This window comes from Pholis gunnellus (genome assembly GCF_910591455.1).
Source record: "Pholis gunnellus genome assembly, chromosome: 9".
Taxonomy (NCBI): Eukaryota; Metazoa; Chordata; class Actinopteri; order Perciformes; family Pholidae; genus Pholis; species Pholis gunnellus.
Genome location: NC_136535.1, coordinates 18,035,709 through 18,050,722, shown reverse-complemented (window position 1 = coordinate 18,050,722; position 15,014 = coordinate 18,035,709). Strand labels below are relative to the sequence as shown.

At 42.3% G+C, this 15,014-nt stretch overlaps 1 protein-coding gene across 1 annotated transcript in view; it reads left to right on the top strand.

Moving 5' to 3' along the window:
- Window positions 1–2,189: 2,189 nt before the first annotated feature.
- The window catches only part of nox4 (NADPH oxidase 4), a gene marked incomplete at its 3' end in the record, with an annotated part of 15,845 nt that continues 3,020 nt past the window's right edge, over window positions 2,190–15,014 (top strand). Inside the window, exons 1-12 of the mRNA XM_079166481.1 lie at window positions 2,190–2,251; window positions 2,624–2,719; window positions 7,067–7,177; window positions 7,476–7,560; window positions 9,610–9,707; window positions 10,004–10,031; window positions 10,429–10,501; window positions 11,957–12,037; window positions 12,883–13,042; window positions 13,913–14,077; window positions 14,360–14,422; window positions 14,547–14,626. Coding sequence (XP_079022607.1) covers window positions 2,195–2,251; window positions 2,624–2,719; window positions 7,067–7,177; window positions 7,476–7,560; window positions 9,610–9,707; window positions 10,004–10,031; window positions 10,429–10,501; window positions 11,957–12,037; window positions 12,883–13,042; window positions 13,913–14,077; window positions 14,360–14,422; window positions 14,547–14,626 — 1,097 coding nt within the window. The 5' untranslated portion in view covers window positions 2,190–2,194. The remainder of the gene's footprint in view (window positions 2,252–2,623; window positions 2,720–7,066; window positions 7,178–7,475; window positions 7,561–9,609; window positions 9,708–10,003; window positions 10,032–10,428; window positions 10,502–11,956; window positions 12,038–12,882; window positions 13,043–13,912; window positions 14,078–14,359; window positions 14,423–14,546; window positions 14,627–15,014) is intronic.

Genomic DNA, 15,014 nt, shown 5'->3' with positions numbered 1-15,014 from the left:
CACTGCTGTATATATTACTGTAGATAATCAGACATATTTTCCCACACTAAAAGACACACGGGCCGTGGTTGTGCTCGACCCCTCCTGGTCCTGTGAACAGCTGTGTGGGGTGGAGGACGGCTCTTTCATGCGGTGGGCTGGAGCGTGAAGCCGGCAGGAGGCTCTCTGCCCTCAGGAATGTGGGGAGGACACAGCCCACAGCTCTCCCTCATCCTCAACAGGCTGTGTTTCTGGAGAGAAAACTTTCATTAAGCCTGCAACCTTGAGCTGGTACGGGGAGTTGGATTTTGATTTAATTTGAAATGTGTTGTTTGGGTACCTAAGTTCTCCTGAAACCTGTGACGGCATTTATTTACAGTTACATGATGAAATGAGCACGACGTAGGGTAATGATTAAATTACAAAATGTAACAGCAGATTCATATTCTGTGGTGTTTTGGCTCATGCCAGCTGTGTGATTGAAAGTGTACGTGTGTATTTGGGCATAACACAGTATGACGGACTCTTCTGCTTGATTTAGGAAGCATTTCTTTCAGGCAAGTAAAATATGAATAAATTGAGAAATAAACCAAATTAGAAATGTCAGATAAATGTTTTGTGAAAATATAACGTTTTTTGTAAGTTCACAAAACTTACATGAACATATTTATTATAGTTACATGTTTAAACCAAATGACACGTTCACTCTGGTGAAGAATGTGAATATTATGATACAGATGTCCCAAAGAAAAACCTGGATGAGCATTAAAAGAGAACCCTGATCATGGCCAAGAACTTTGATTGGATATTGCTGTTTTTCCTCTATGGGTTGTTATCTTTGTACACTAAATGACAAAAGCGTGATCAAAAACAGCTGCTAAACAGACTAAAGTGAGATTGTCTTGTCAATTACTAAGGACAAGGATAAACTTTGATATGTGCTATACAATTGTGTAAAATATAGTTGAATGCTGTAGCTTTGAGGTTTCCCTTAATTTTGCCTGTTGTGGGTGCAGGTGTCCACATACTTTTTGTATTTTCATGTTTTTTTCCCTCCAGCGTGTACACCAGTTTGTAAATCTCAGGTCCCATTGAAATCTCCTCTCATTACAGCTTCAGCTGCATTTCTTTCTTAAGACACAGGATGGCGCCGACAGCCCACAGAGATGGCTCGAAGTATAGGCTACTTGGTGCACTTGCAAGGTACTTACACTTGCAGTCATGTTGATAATTTCCCCCCAAAATCAGACAATTAATCTACAAATCTATAAACTACATAGCGATATCAGAGATTAACACATTTATCAGAAATAAGCATTATAATCTTTGAAGCATTGATTTTTGCCACTTTGAGGTCCCAATGAGGCATTCAATAAAGGGTTAATATGTTGTAATTAGTGGGTTTATTATGATTAATACATCATTCAGGGATGCTCTATGGATCAGTTATAAAACAGATTGTGAAAATGCCTTTGGCAGGTGTTTTCCTTTTCAGTTTGTTGAAGCAAATATTGGTAATCTGTTAATAAAGACTCTCACTATAAGTGAATAAGTCATTTATAAATCATCCTGTCTACAATTAATTAGATGTTAATAACACCTGAAATAATTAATCATTGGTCTTACCTGTCAATGGGATTTTTCACAACCTGATTACCCGAAATGTGTTCTCAAAGATTAGTTTTAAAGGATCTACTCTGCATTAGTAATGATTATTTATTTACTACAGTAGCTGAGGACACAAGCGCGCTTCATTGTAAGACTCTGGCGCCCTCTAGTGACAGACAGGAGCATTGCGGCGTGATGTTTATTGTTCGGGACGAATAAAGTGAACCAACAAAGTCACTTCTATTCAAGATGTTTTAACGACGCGGCTCACCCAGCGTGCAGGCCCAGCAAACTGAAACGAGATGAGGGGTTAGATATGTGCTTCAGACGGAGCTCCTCACCGCTGAGACTTGTGAGGGGGGGGGGGGGGGGGGGGCTCCGAGCAGACAGACAGTCAGCGGCGTAGCGAGGGAGTGCAGGGGGGGACGGAGCGCACACCGGCCCGGTCTGCGGACGCTGCACACACAGGCAGTCAGACGAACGCTGAGCTGCAAGGGAGGACGAGCCTTTACCTTCTCAGACACACACACACACACACACACACACACACACACAGCGAGGTTGTGGTGGAAAAGTTCGCGGCAGCTGCTGAGCCGGTGAAGGCATCATGGTTGTGTCGTTGCGGAGCTGGGTCGCCAACGAGGGAGGAAAGCACTTTGTCCTGGTGGGGAAACTTTTGTCTGTTGTGTTGTACATCTGTTCGTGCTCCACTCATTAGAGGAGACTGTTTGTTTTGCTAAACTACAACTTCTACCAACTTCCATCCCGAGGAGGCACTTAATGAATTGACTCTCAGTCAGTTTGCTCTGAAGTGAGGTTATTGTATCTTATGTGCTGTATCCATACAGCACACTACAACCATTTACATGCCATGGCTTTCTTTTTTTTGTTAAAGATCAAATGTAAATCCTGAATCAGGAAACATTAGAAATGTTGTTTGGAATTTATTTCATTTGTGTGTGTTTCTATGTCCTGTTGATGAAAACAAGGATGTATCATAGACTATACTGTCCATTCCGTGTGTGTGTGTGTGTAGATGCTTTGGCTGGGGGCGAACACCTGGCTCTTCCTGAAGACCTTCCTGCTGTACTTCACTGGGCAGCAGTATCACTACCTCTACAAGATGCTCGGGGTGAGACTCGACACATTTACATACGGCACACTGCATTTATTATCAATGCTCAATACCCAATACTTTTAAAATGATTATCTTTAATCCTAATTTAAACAAAAAGTCTGTCCTACCACCAAACTTAACCTGTGCTGTCAGAGGTGTTGAGGAGCTAAATGTTTTAGATATCAAAGTTATTAAAGTTTTTCTGATTCTGTCAAAAGTTTTTTGGATCAGTAAACTGACAGTCTTTGGAGAGAGACAAAGAAATGCTATCTTTATCTGCAAGTTAAACTCTTCCTTTACTGTATATTTGTGAAAAGATTCAAACAATGCTACGTGGACCGTTAAATAACTAATATGTACAGAACAAAGGATTTGGTTTGAGGTATGAAGTTCATGTTGTTTATCGTGTTTACTTATTCCCCCAATACAGACATTTGACTCGTTACAGTCGGAAAAGCACAGGTGTAAACAATAAAATATAATGAAATGAATTCAGGGTCCTGGTTGTGTGCGTGCTGGCTGAACGCCACACTGACGTCGTTAATGTTATTAGTAACACCTGAGCTTTTCTCACTAATGATAAGTCAAAACGTTTGCTGTGAAAAAGACCAACGCTGGGTCTGAAATCACCCCTCCTTTACCTATGTAGTTACTATGTTTCACCTCCGCCAATTATTTGAGTCTCTGCATGTACACTACTTCCTCTTAACAAAACCAACAATGCAATGTGTCCCATTTTATAAATGCTACATTTAAGTTAGTGTTGGCAAGAAATGTGATGTCTGTCAGATCTCAATTTATTGCTAACTATTGAGTCAAATATTGAATATCTCTGATACAGGCAGCAGAGAGCCAGTGAACAAGTGAGTGATTTTGGACACAGTCCTATTGTCAGATGGCATTTCTTAAAGCCCCTACACACCTGGCTGTGGCCCACTCGCGCAGGTGTTTTCACTTATTATGCTTGATTAGATTTCTACTCAGGACTCGGTTTGTGTGTACACAGTGTGTGATCTGTACAAAGCGATGAATCTACATTCTAGGTTTTGACAACGACGGTTACTTCAGATGGAGGAAAAGCTACATAGAGCTTCTTTAAAAGGTGCATTTCAGTGGAACGCCTTCGTGTGAATGCAGCGCATGCCACATTACCGCCAGTTCGATTCCAGCCTTCGGACTGTCAAATGAAGGCAAAGAAAATGAATAATTGCAGCCTCAACAGTGACACTCAAGGAGAATACATATTAAATATGAACTAAATTGGCCCCCAAATTGTTCATGTGACACTTTTTAGTGACTTCCTAGATGGCAGCTATCAGACAGTAACGTTTTTCATAAGTAAAGGGACTAAATCTTTGTTTTTGAAGAAACATGCTGCTCCTGGCTTCAGAGACTTCTATTTATATCACAGGAGCAGGTTTTGTGATGGATGGTCGACTGTCACATGCAATTAGCCACAACTGTGTGTGTGTGTGTGTGTGTGTGTGTGTGTGTGTGTTTACAGGTCGGCCAGTCTGTGCCGGTCCAATAGTGACACGAGCTTGGGCACACACTCACACAAGCTCACACAGAATCAGAAATTCAATTTTGATGCGTGCTGACTCATGTGAGCGTTGGTGTAATTGTTGTCACAAGTTTATGTTAGTGCGTGTGTGTGTGTGTGTGTGTGTGTGTGTGTTTTTTTGTGCCAGAGTAAATGTTCTTCAGAGAAAATCACAGAAATGCCACTGACTGTCCAATCACCTGAGACTTTCCAAGCTCAGGCGCTGCCTGTTGCTGTCCACCAGCTATTTGCTCCCTAATTTTCAAGACATGTGTTCGTAGTCACTCAGTGAAGAAAGTGCGATATAAAAATTGATCGCAAGAGAGTTGTGTGTAGTATGGAATAAAAGAAATGGTAACATTTGGCAGCAAGCAGCACGTGTGAGCTATTCATGCTCTGCCTGTACAGTGGGAGGCACCGGGGAGAGAGGGGCAAGTGTGGGCACGCCGCTGGCTTCGACTGAATGCCTTGCCAGAGGGCTTAAGTTTATGTGTGCGTATGTGTTCATGTGTGTGTGTGTGTGTGTCTATGTGTGCACATGCAAGATTGAGATGTATTGTGAAGCTTTAATGCAGCTGAAGGGAATTTAGATTTATCTTCAAAAAGCATCTTCCCACATTCACCTGTATGGTTCAGTGTCCATGTGTGTGTGTGTGTGTGTGTGTGTGTGTGTGTGTGTGTGTGTGTGTGTGTGTGTGTGTGTGTGTGTGTGTGTGTGTGTGTGTGTGTGTGTGTGTGTGTGTGTGTGTGTGTGTGTGTGTGTGTGTATTTTGGTTGTTTGGGAACTACAGACTGCAGGATATCAGATATCCTACTTGTGGTTTTGCCGTCAGCTACTTTTGTATGGAAATCTGTGTTGCGTGAATGTGCTTGGGAGGTTTTTAAAGGGTAAAGGTATCAGACTTTTAAGTGTCAACCTTGACTCTCTATATGTAGATTCTCACTCTGACGTGTTAGTGTGCTCCATTCTTATATTTCAGAAACCTTAAAGTATGCTTTGCACCTCTATCTGTTTCAGTCCAGGTTGTTCTCAGACACCGCTCGTAGCTGTAACTACGGACAGTAAATAGTAAATAGCCAGAAGTTGTTTAATCACTGTGTTAACAAAGATAAGTGTCATTGGAGCCCCATGAAATTCAACGCCATTGAATCAACATAAACTCAAACGGCCCACATCCACTGTTCTTAGTGAAGCAACAAACTATTTTTCACCAGCCACCTTTTCAGTCTACAAAGGGTTAGAGTTAAATACTCACAAGATTCGGGGATGGAGTACTTCTTAAAATGTTGAACTGCAGTTTCACGCATGACCTGTCTCTCTATCTCTGATCAACTCACTCACTCACCTTCATCTCTCACACTAGTTGTTTGAGTTTCTTCGGGGTAATCTGAAGAGACGGCACCAGCGGTGCACGAAAGAGGCTGCCAAGAAAAGGGTTCAAATGTGCTGAGTTTAGTCGACGCCAAAGCACATCCAGTGTTTTCCGCGTGAAAACATCTGTGATTATTGAGCTGTAGCTTGAGATTTGTAAAGACAGATAGCGGACATCGCTCCCATGTCACTTCAGGTAAACTGGTCAGGTGCTGTGTCCGCTCAGATGTTCTGAGATGGAGTAGAAATGCATAATTAACAGTTATTCATTTGGCAGATGCTTTCGCACAAAGGGACGTACAAATGAGGTGCAGTTTATGCCACATTAGATCAAGGAGAAGCCTTTGAGAACAAGTGCCTCGATACTCAGGCCCACGTTCCACCTGACACAAGCGGCCACGAGGCTTGCAGGTACATGAAGTAGAGAAACTACAAGAAAGAGTGACAAAATATAAAAGATACTCTGGGAGGTGAAAGGCACAGGAATGCTGGTGTTTTAATTACAACCGGAGGTGAGTTACTGCAGTGCGGCCCACGGATTTGGCAGTGGCTGTGACACACAGCTCATTGAGGCAATTAAAGTACTTTAGCTATTTCTTCTCGGAGTCACAACTCAGTCAGGTCTGACACACATATATTTGGATTCAGTGTGACTTAAAAACTTCCATGGATTGTCGTTATAGTGTCATATAAATGTTCATGAATCGGCATGGAAAAAAAGATCCCTACAACTCCAGAATCATGACGTTTTTAGGTTTTTTCAGTGACAGTTGTCTGTACATCCATCAGTACATTGCATTAAGGAACGGTTAATTGTGCCTTTTATTTGCTCTGGGAACAAAATCAAACAACAGGCGCACAGTGTCCGACTTTAAAATCCCTGGTTTATTGGAGCAGGAAAACAAGGAATTACTCTAAATCACTCTAAAAATGGAGAGTTGCTTGTGTTGGATGCAGAAACAATAATTAACTAATCTTTTGATATAAAACTTACTTTTGAAGTATAAAATGTTGTTTTATTTCTTATTGATTATCATTTAAAGTTGATTAACCTCTGTCGATATCGGACATTTTGAATTATCTTAAAACAATTAGTCTTTGTGTGTCATAATCCCAATCAAAAACTAAATTAGTGTTCAGTTTAAAGGCAAAGCCTCAGAAGAGAGACGGATAAAGGAAAACGATTATTAGCCTTCACACTGAGAAGGACAAAGATGGTTTTCTATAACCCTGTGTGGCGTGGAAGTCATGCCTCAAACCCTCAGTGTGCACTTTGAATAGTCCAAATCTGAATAGGAACAGCTCAAAAGTGCGTATCTTAATCCGCCAAAGCCTTATCAGGCTGCATCAGGCCCCATTTCAACATTGTGCTGACTAACAGTGTGTGTGTGTGTGTGTGTGTGTGTGTGTGTGTGTGTGTGTGTGTCTCTCTTTCTGTCTTTCCCAGCTAGGGCTGTGCATCAGCAGGGCGTCTGCGTCCCTGCTGAACCTGAACTGCAGCTTGGTGCTGTTGCCCATGTGTCGCTCCCTGCTCACCTTTGTCCGAGGAACACACACGGTAAGAAAGAGGTGGGGATGGAGTGAGGAAAGAGGGATCGGAAGAATGGGTTCATTGAGTTAGAAAAGTGGGCGGCTGCACCAAGTTTATCTTTTGAAAGACGTAAAGTTGAAGGATTTGTATGTAAAAATGCAAGAAAACAGTTGTACTTTTGCTGCACTATTTGTAAAGTTAAATTGTAAATGTAGGAAGGGGAGGAGGAGAAGTTGAAATTGAGTTATGCGCGTTGTATTTCCCTTGAATCCCAGCCAAAAAGATAATGCTATTGTTTGTGTTATAACACCATATGCTCCTGTAGGTATCGAGCAGAGAGACTCGCAGACTGCTGGACAAGAGCAAGACCTTTCATGTGGCGTGTGGTGTTTCCATATGTATCTTCTCCGGTAAAAACTAATCACCACAGCTCATATTTCTTCATGTATCACAGTGTGTGTGTGTGTGTGTGTTTGTGTGAAGTGTGGATTCATGGACTCAGGCTGCCTCAGCATTCCCAGCGTACCAGCTGTGATGTCCCTTCAGCTAGTCATGTGTTTTTGCTGTCTAGTTATGTGTGTGTGTGTGTGTGTGTGTGTCTGTGTTGTTTCTCTTGTGAGTCTCCTCTCATGACATCATGGGAGCTTCTAGCAGCTGTGTGTCCGCTGGCTCTCTGCTTTACCGGCTTCCTCCTCTTATTCCTTCATATCTGTACAGTGACACGTGACTCTCTTGTTCTCACGAAAGAGACGTCCTAAGTCAGCACTAGCCACCGATATATATATAACCCCATGCTGTGTGCTTTTCCTCACAGTGATCCAGTCATTGTGTAGAGATCCTGTTGCTGCTATAAAGATCTATTGACCAGTAACATCGTGACCGTGGCTGTTGGGATGTGGCTTGTAGAGACAAAACTGTTTTTCACAGCCTCTAAAGTTTCAACAGGGACTTCTGAATTACAATGTCCAACAACTACTCCACCAGACAGCATGTAGAGGAAGACAGAATTGATTTCAAAGGGATTCTTCAGCGATTTAGTATTTACTTTATTTACATTTAGGGGAATCGAAAGAGACAGATTAAAAATGCATTGTCAAAATCAAGGCAGCAGATAGCATGACTTTAGTTTCTAGTTTGGGTCAAACTCCAGAAATACTAGATCCTACACAGGATGCAACTCAATCTAGTCGATCATAGTATATGATTGTAAATGTGCATGTCTTTGTAACAAAGGCTAAATGTAGAGTTGACACAGCAGCTCCAAAACCACAGAAGATATTATACAATTGAGTACTACTACTACAACTAATAACTTTATTTATATAGCACGCTTTGACAGACAAAGCAGCAAAAGCAAGGCAATCTAAGATAAGACTTAAACTCTGATAAAACAGTACAACAGTAGTACTCACCCTGAGAGTGGACTTCCCTATTGGACGAACAGAAAGCACATAGTTATCACTATAAGTGTTGTCTTTTTGTGGACCACGCTACAGCCACGCTAGTTGCTAACATCATCATGCTAACATGCTAATAATGACAACGTGAACATGCTGATTTTTAGCAGGTTAACTGTTCCCAATGTTCCTCATCTTATCTTATCTTGTGACCCGATGATGAGGAACATTTTGTGCCAATCCACCCAAAATAATTGGGAGTCATCCTCTGTGCCAAATTTCATAGCAAACCATCAAATAGTTGCAGACACATCATTGCAAACGTTGCAAAAGTGGTGGACCGACCAAACAACATTTCCGTCATTAGAGCCAATGGAACGATCTGGCATCTGTTCTTCACAATTGCATCATCTGTTAGCTTAAGTCTTATTTCATCATTGCCATTCACTTCCTCAACTCATCAACACCTCACACACACACACCCACACCCACACACACACACACACACAGAGCTCTCATGTTCTAATATCAGAGTGCCACAGCTCTGAGACAACAAATGACAATGAAGACGGAGAGACAGCAGGAGGGAGACATAGACACTGAGAGAGGAAAGAGAGGGGGGGGGGGGGGGGGGGGGGGGAGCAGTGGGAGTGAGAAAGGATGTGAGTGAGAAAAAAGGACCCTTGTGTCTCATGATTACGCCCTCTGATTCCATCAGCTGTCGAACGGCTGCATGGTTAGCCTATGATGTCAGGGAGGTGTGTTCGTGTGAGTGTGTGTGTTGGAGTGTCTGTGTGTGTGTGTGAGTGTGTGTGTGTGTGCCACTGAGTCAGGAAGAATGTTTTGCTGACTTTCTGCTGAATAGACAAAAAGATGTTTGTACTAGTGTCCACTAGCAGTTCATTTTGACCTTTATAATTAAATGTGTATGTGTGTGTGTGTGTGTGTGTGTGTGTGTGTGTGTGTGTGTTTGAAGCAGAGGAGCTGTTCTGCTGGTGTCTGTGCACAAAAATGTGTGTTTTAAATCAGCATTGTGTAACCCCGTTCTCTCTCCTTCTGTAGTTGTACACGTGTCTGCCCACCTGGTGAATGTTGTCAACTTCAGTGTAAGCTACTCGGAGGACTTTCCTGCTCTCAATTTGGCTCGCTACAAAGGAGAGGTGAGACACGAACACACGCAGATTTGCACTTTATACTTATGAGGACCCTCATTGAGTTGATGCATTCCATGGCGCTCTAACTATAACCATCACAACGACATGTCTAACCCCCCCATCTTACCTTGACCCTCAGGCCGGAACGCATTCATGGTGTTTCACTCAGTTGCACACATGAAATTTGATGAAAGTAGTAGAAAAAAAGGGAGCTTGAGAGGGAAATATCAATCCTGCCCCTCACCTCTGCACAACTGACCAAACATAAATTGGGCAATTCTTTGTTTGTGTTTCCTTCTCAGGACCCCAAGCTGATCATTTTGACCACAAGTAAGAAGAACTAATCTTTCTTATACAGTGTTGCGTAAAGACAAACGATGTGTGTATGCATGTGCATGCTGGTATGTTTTTTTTTTTTTTTTTCTTGTGAAGCAGTGTAGGTGGTAAATGTGTTGCAGATTAGTCTGGCTTTATGCCAAGAGGAGAGGAGGTCCTGCTGCGTTTAGTCCTGTCTTTCTCGTCTCTGTATCTTTGCTGTTTAATTAAGTGGGTAAAATAAGTTATTGTGGAACAAAACTGAATTGCTTGCTGATTATTAAATTAAAGTTAAATTATAAGGAAATATCTAAATTAGCAGACTTCTCCCTTTACATGTCCCTCACGTGTATGTGTCCTGGGATGTTAATTTGACTTTGTGTCTGCTCTCTAATTGGCTGATTCTCATTAGTCCCAGGAGTCACAGGCGTCCTCTTGGTTCTCATCCTCTTCCTGATGTTCACATCCTCCTCCTACTGCGTACGGTAGGTCAACCACACCACCATCTGTAAAAGCTTCCTTAAGCCTAAAGATCACGTTTTATTTTGTCTTCTCAATGCATGTGTGAGAGAAAACCTTTTCAACTTTCATTGGAATGAATGGGAGCCATATTGTAGCCTTGGTTTTTGTGCTTACGCAAATGTATCTCTGCCTCTGTGTGTATCTCTTTGTGTCAGGTCTTTTATTTCTTCTCTTTGTCTCTCCGTCTGAGTTTATCTTGTGAGAGAGAGCGAAGAATGTAGGATGGAAACCATAAAGAGACATGCTAACAGACGTCTGTTACAAAGCAAATCCTAACTAAGTGCTCCACTCACAGCTCTGTCATTACTCAGGTCATAGTGGGTCACACATGAGCAACCCATGCTGGTTTGTGAGACCTGAAGTGTGTGTGTGTGTGTGTGTGTGTGTGTGTGTGTGTGTGTGTGTGTGTGTGTGTGTGTGTGTGTGTGTGTGTGTGTGGATGTGCAGTTCTTGCAGTTGTTCTTCAGGATAAGAAGCTTTTCCAGACCACTCAAGGCTTTAGATAAGAGTTTGGGTTAGTGTCTGGAGAGGTGGGATGAAGGCCGCCGTGCACCAGAAGAATATGAGTCACAATGATCCAGTGATAAGAACACACATTAGTATGTATATAGTAAAATAAAATGAAAATTGACATAAAATAACTTTAGTTTAATACCTTTAAACCTCTAATAGTTTATAATGCGTCTCTTCAATCATAATGTAATTTTTTTTTTATGAGAAAAAGAAAAGAATAAATCAATAATGCCTAAAGTTGTTCTTCTTTGCTTCTAACCTTTTTAATTAATTTAACTTTGGTTCCTGGAAAATCATTTAAATCTATTGTTTTATGTTCAGCCCCTATCTATGAAAAATTGGACTCGAACCCAAGATCACAGTAAATATAAGGGCAGTTTTAATTAATTTTTGCAAATCCTTGGATGATGAGGCACTGACCACCCAACAGGGCTGAACATACATTTTGATTTAAATTGAACCGAGCTGCTCAGTCCTCGTGGTGCCTCTGTACAGAAACTAAACCTGAAAGAAGTGGCAGTAAAAGAGGATCAATACAGGGTTTGATGATGTTCAGTATTTGCAGTGTTTATTTGGGGGGGGGGGGGGGGGGGGGGGGTCGTTGTGTGTAATGACCCCTTTAATATTGACCTCTGAAGTCCTGCTTACTCAGGCTCTGAGCTGGGAGTCTGTGCGTCTGGTCCTGAACAAACTGTGACCTCGCTTTCTTCTTTTGTTGTCTCTGCTCTTTTTGTTTCTCTCATTCTCTTGTTCCCTTATATCATGTTACAATGTTATTATTCCTCATTCACATCGACTTTGAGTCATTATCTCTCTTATAAAACATCCTAGGTGTGACATAGAAGTAAGAGTTAATTTGAAAATAATTACACATGTTGCTTTTTTGTCCTTTTTTTCCCCCCCAGGTTGTCCAATTATGAGATCTTCTGGTACACACACAACCTCTTCATTGTCTTCTACATCATCCTTATGGTGCACATGGTCGGGTAGGTCTAGACTCTAGAGGCTTAGCTCTCTGTGTGTGTGTCCGTGTATGTGGGATTGTCTCTGCATGATCGGTGAGTTTTTCTGCTCTGTTTGTACAGTTTGTCTCCCTCTCGACCACTTCCTCCAGAGGAAAAGATAAGACTTATCTTCATAAATGAAAGTCAGCAAATATTGGAGACAGCTGGAGACATTTCCATCAGCAACTTCAGACTCTGACTAAACCACAGCTTTTCAGGAAACCATGCAATGCATTACTGACTTTTATCATTCAAAAAATGTCATGTCATTGACTTATTCAACATGAAGTTTTTCATGAGAAATCAGTCAGTGTGCAGGAGTTTCTTTACTTACCTCCACTGACTGTCGTTCGTTCAACTGTAGAAACAGGGTTTGCTTGCACATGACTGCTCTCTTTTTGCAGTGTGTTGTGCTGTGTTGTATTTAGTGTGGTTGATTTTTAATGACAGCCTGTATCTATACTTTGAAGCCTATGTGAAACAGCAGTATTGTTTTTTGATATTTCCTTGTTGGCAATTTCTTGTTTCAGGCTGAACACACAAAAACATACAAACACAATCACACTTACTTTACAGGAGAGTTTCTACTACGCATGATCTGCATCCCTTAGACATTTTGAATGATTGGTATTGCCATTCCAACATATTAGTCTGTATTTTATTATATCAGGAGGTCTGAATGTGGCATTTAAAAGGAGATCAAAATGCTCCTTTTGGATAATGTGAACATTCACATTTACTTAATGTTCTTTTTGTACAACCACACCTCAGAAATCCTAAATGTTACTCTAAAATAACCAAACTATGTGACTTTTCTCTTGTTTCAGAGGAGCTCTGAAGTATCAGACCAACATCGAGGCCCACCCCCCAGGCTGCCTCAGAGCCAATCAGAGCAGCACAGAGCAGCAGGGCGAGGAGCTGGAGCAGGGTGAGGATGAAGAGAGGAGATGCGGAGAGGAGGCTCACTTCCAGCCACACTACCCCCAGGTCTGTGTGTGCGCGGCGCACGTCTATTATGTGTATCTTGGCATTAAAAATGTATTTGTGTGCCTGTTGAAGGAAGTGTTCGTACCTCATAAGTGTGTGTCTGTGTTGTAGAGGGTGTGTACGTGTTGTGTTGAGTATTTGGGAGGTGTTGGAGGGAGTTGGTCCTGTTTATTAGAGGTGCAGTGCTGTAAGGGAGGGGCAGGTATCCTCTTTCTACATCAAGGCCTGTGTTTGTGTGTGTTTCTTCCCGAGTGTGTGATTATGTGTTTGCACATGGTCGTTAAGCAACGAGCTGGTTCCATAAAATCCCCCTTAAACCCGATTGTGCTCTGCAGGGTTTACTGGAGTTGTGAGCAATTAGTCTGCAACAGGGAACTGCCAAGAAAAAGAAACAGCAACACCACACACGGCGATAGCAAGGTCCAAAGATATAGCTCGACGTCCCGCTTGTGTTCTTCGTGAAACAAGTCGGGAGACTACAACATATAGACACAACGTAACATTCCCAAAGCTTCCAGGGCTAACGTTGCACTCTTTTGATATCACAGATCGTAATGATGTCGTTATGTTGTTAAATAGCGCTGGGATCTGGCTTACAGCAATTTTTAGATGGAACGGAACAGGGTTAAACAAAAAGATATGATTGGTTGAAACTTTACTGCGTCATTAGAGCGCTGATAAAAGTTTGGACCAGCTGAAAACTACGGTTTGACACTAATTGGGGTTTAATTTTGTAGCTATGACCGTCAGGTTTATTGGTCATGTTACTGTAACTATGACTCTCTAAAGTAACTCCTGAGAGCTCTGAACATGTCGAGATCTGAACTGTGGCTTTTCAACTTGTCTGTGTGTCTCTCTGTCTGTTGGTAGACATGGCTTTGGGTGTCCGGTCCTCTCTGTCTTTACTGCGCCGAGCGTTTCTACCGCTACATCCGCAGCAGCGACCCTGTAACCATCGTGACGGTCATCAGGCACCCTTGTGACGTCATCGAGTTGCGCATGCTTAAGAAGAACTTCAAAGCTCGTCCCGGACAGGTGAGAGGACATGACATGTCTCTATCTCCAAACATTTAGTTTTTGGTACATCTCAGTTGTATTCATCACTTTACTATTTATTTAATCGTATGATGTTTTTGAGGTGAATATAAATTCCTCCGCTGTAACTAAGTGAGGTTATTTTAAGTATAAAGGTTCATCTTATTCTTTCTGATGTGACTCCCCCTTTGTTTCTCTCCATGTGCTCCCTTTCTAATCCTCTCCCCCTTTCTCTCTCTGTGTCGTCCTGCTGTCTCTCCATCCCTCCCCTCTCTTTCTCAGTATGTTGTTCTTAACTGTCCAGGTGTCTCTTCATTCGAGAACCATCCCTTCACGCTCACAACGGTAAGACTTTATGTAGCACATTCCTCACTCATGTCATAATGCAAACACACACACACACATGTCTATATACTCACACACACATATGTTTTTACAGTTTCTTAAACGTTCTTCCCCCCCGGCAAAGAACATGCAGTTCTTTGTCTCTCCCAACATCCCGCCCTCCTCTGCTGCTGGCTGGCACTTGATTGACAGCTGGGTCGCCCAGTAATATTCTGCTCCACGTTATTTGTTAGTGTTCTCACATTTAGTCCAGATTGTATGAGACAAAAGCAGAAGACAAACAAACAACTTTCTGTTTAGACAGCAACTCAGCATTCAGGAATGGACAGACACACACACACACACACACACACACACACACACACACACACACACACACACACACACACACACACACACACACACACACACACACACACACACACACACACACACACATCAGCGTGTGCATGCCTATGCCTGATGTGTTATGGAGCTTTGAGGAGGAAGGCAGGGAATCACACTGACAGAGAGCAGACAGACCCCTGAGGCTAGTCTGCCAACAGGAAGGCTTAGTGTGTCTGTGTGTGTGTGTCCATGTGTGTGTGTGTGT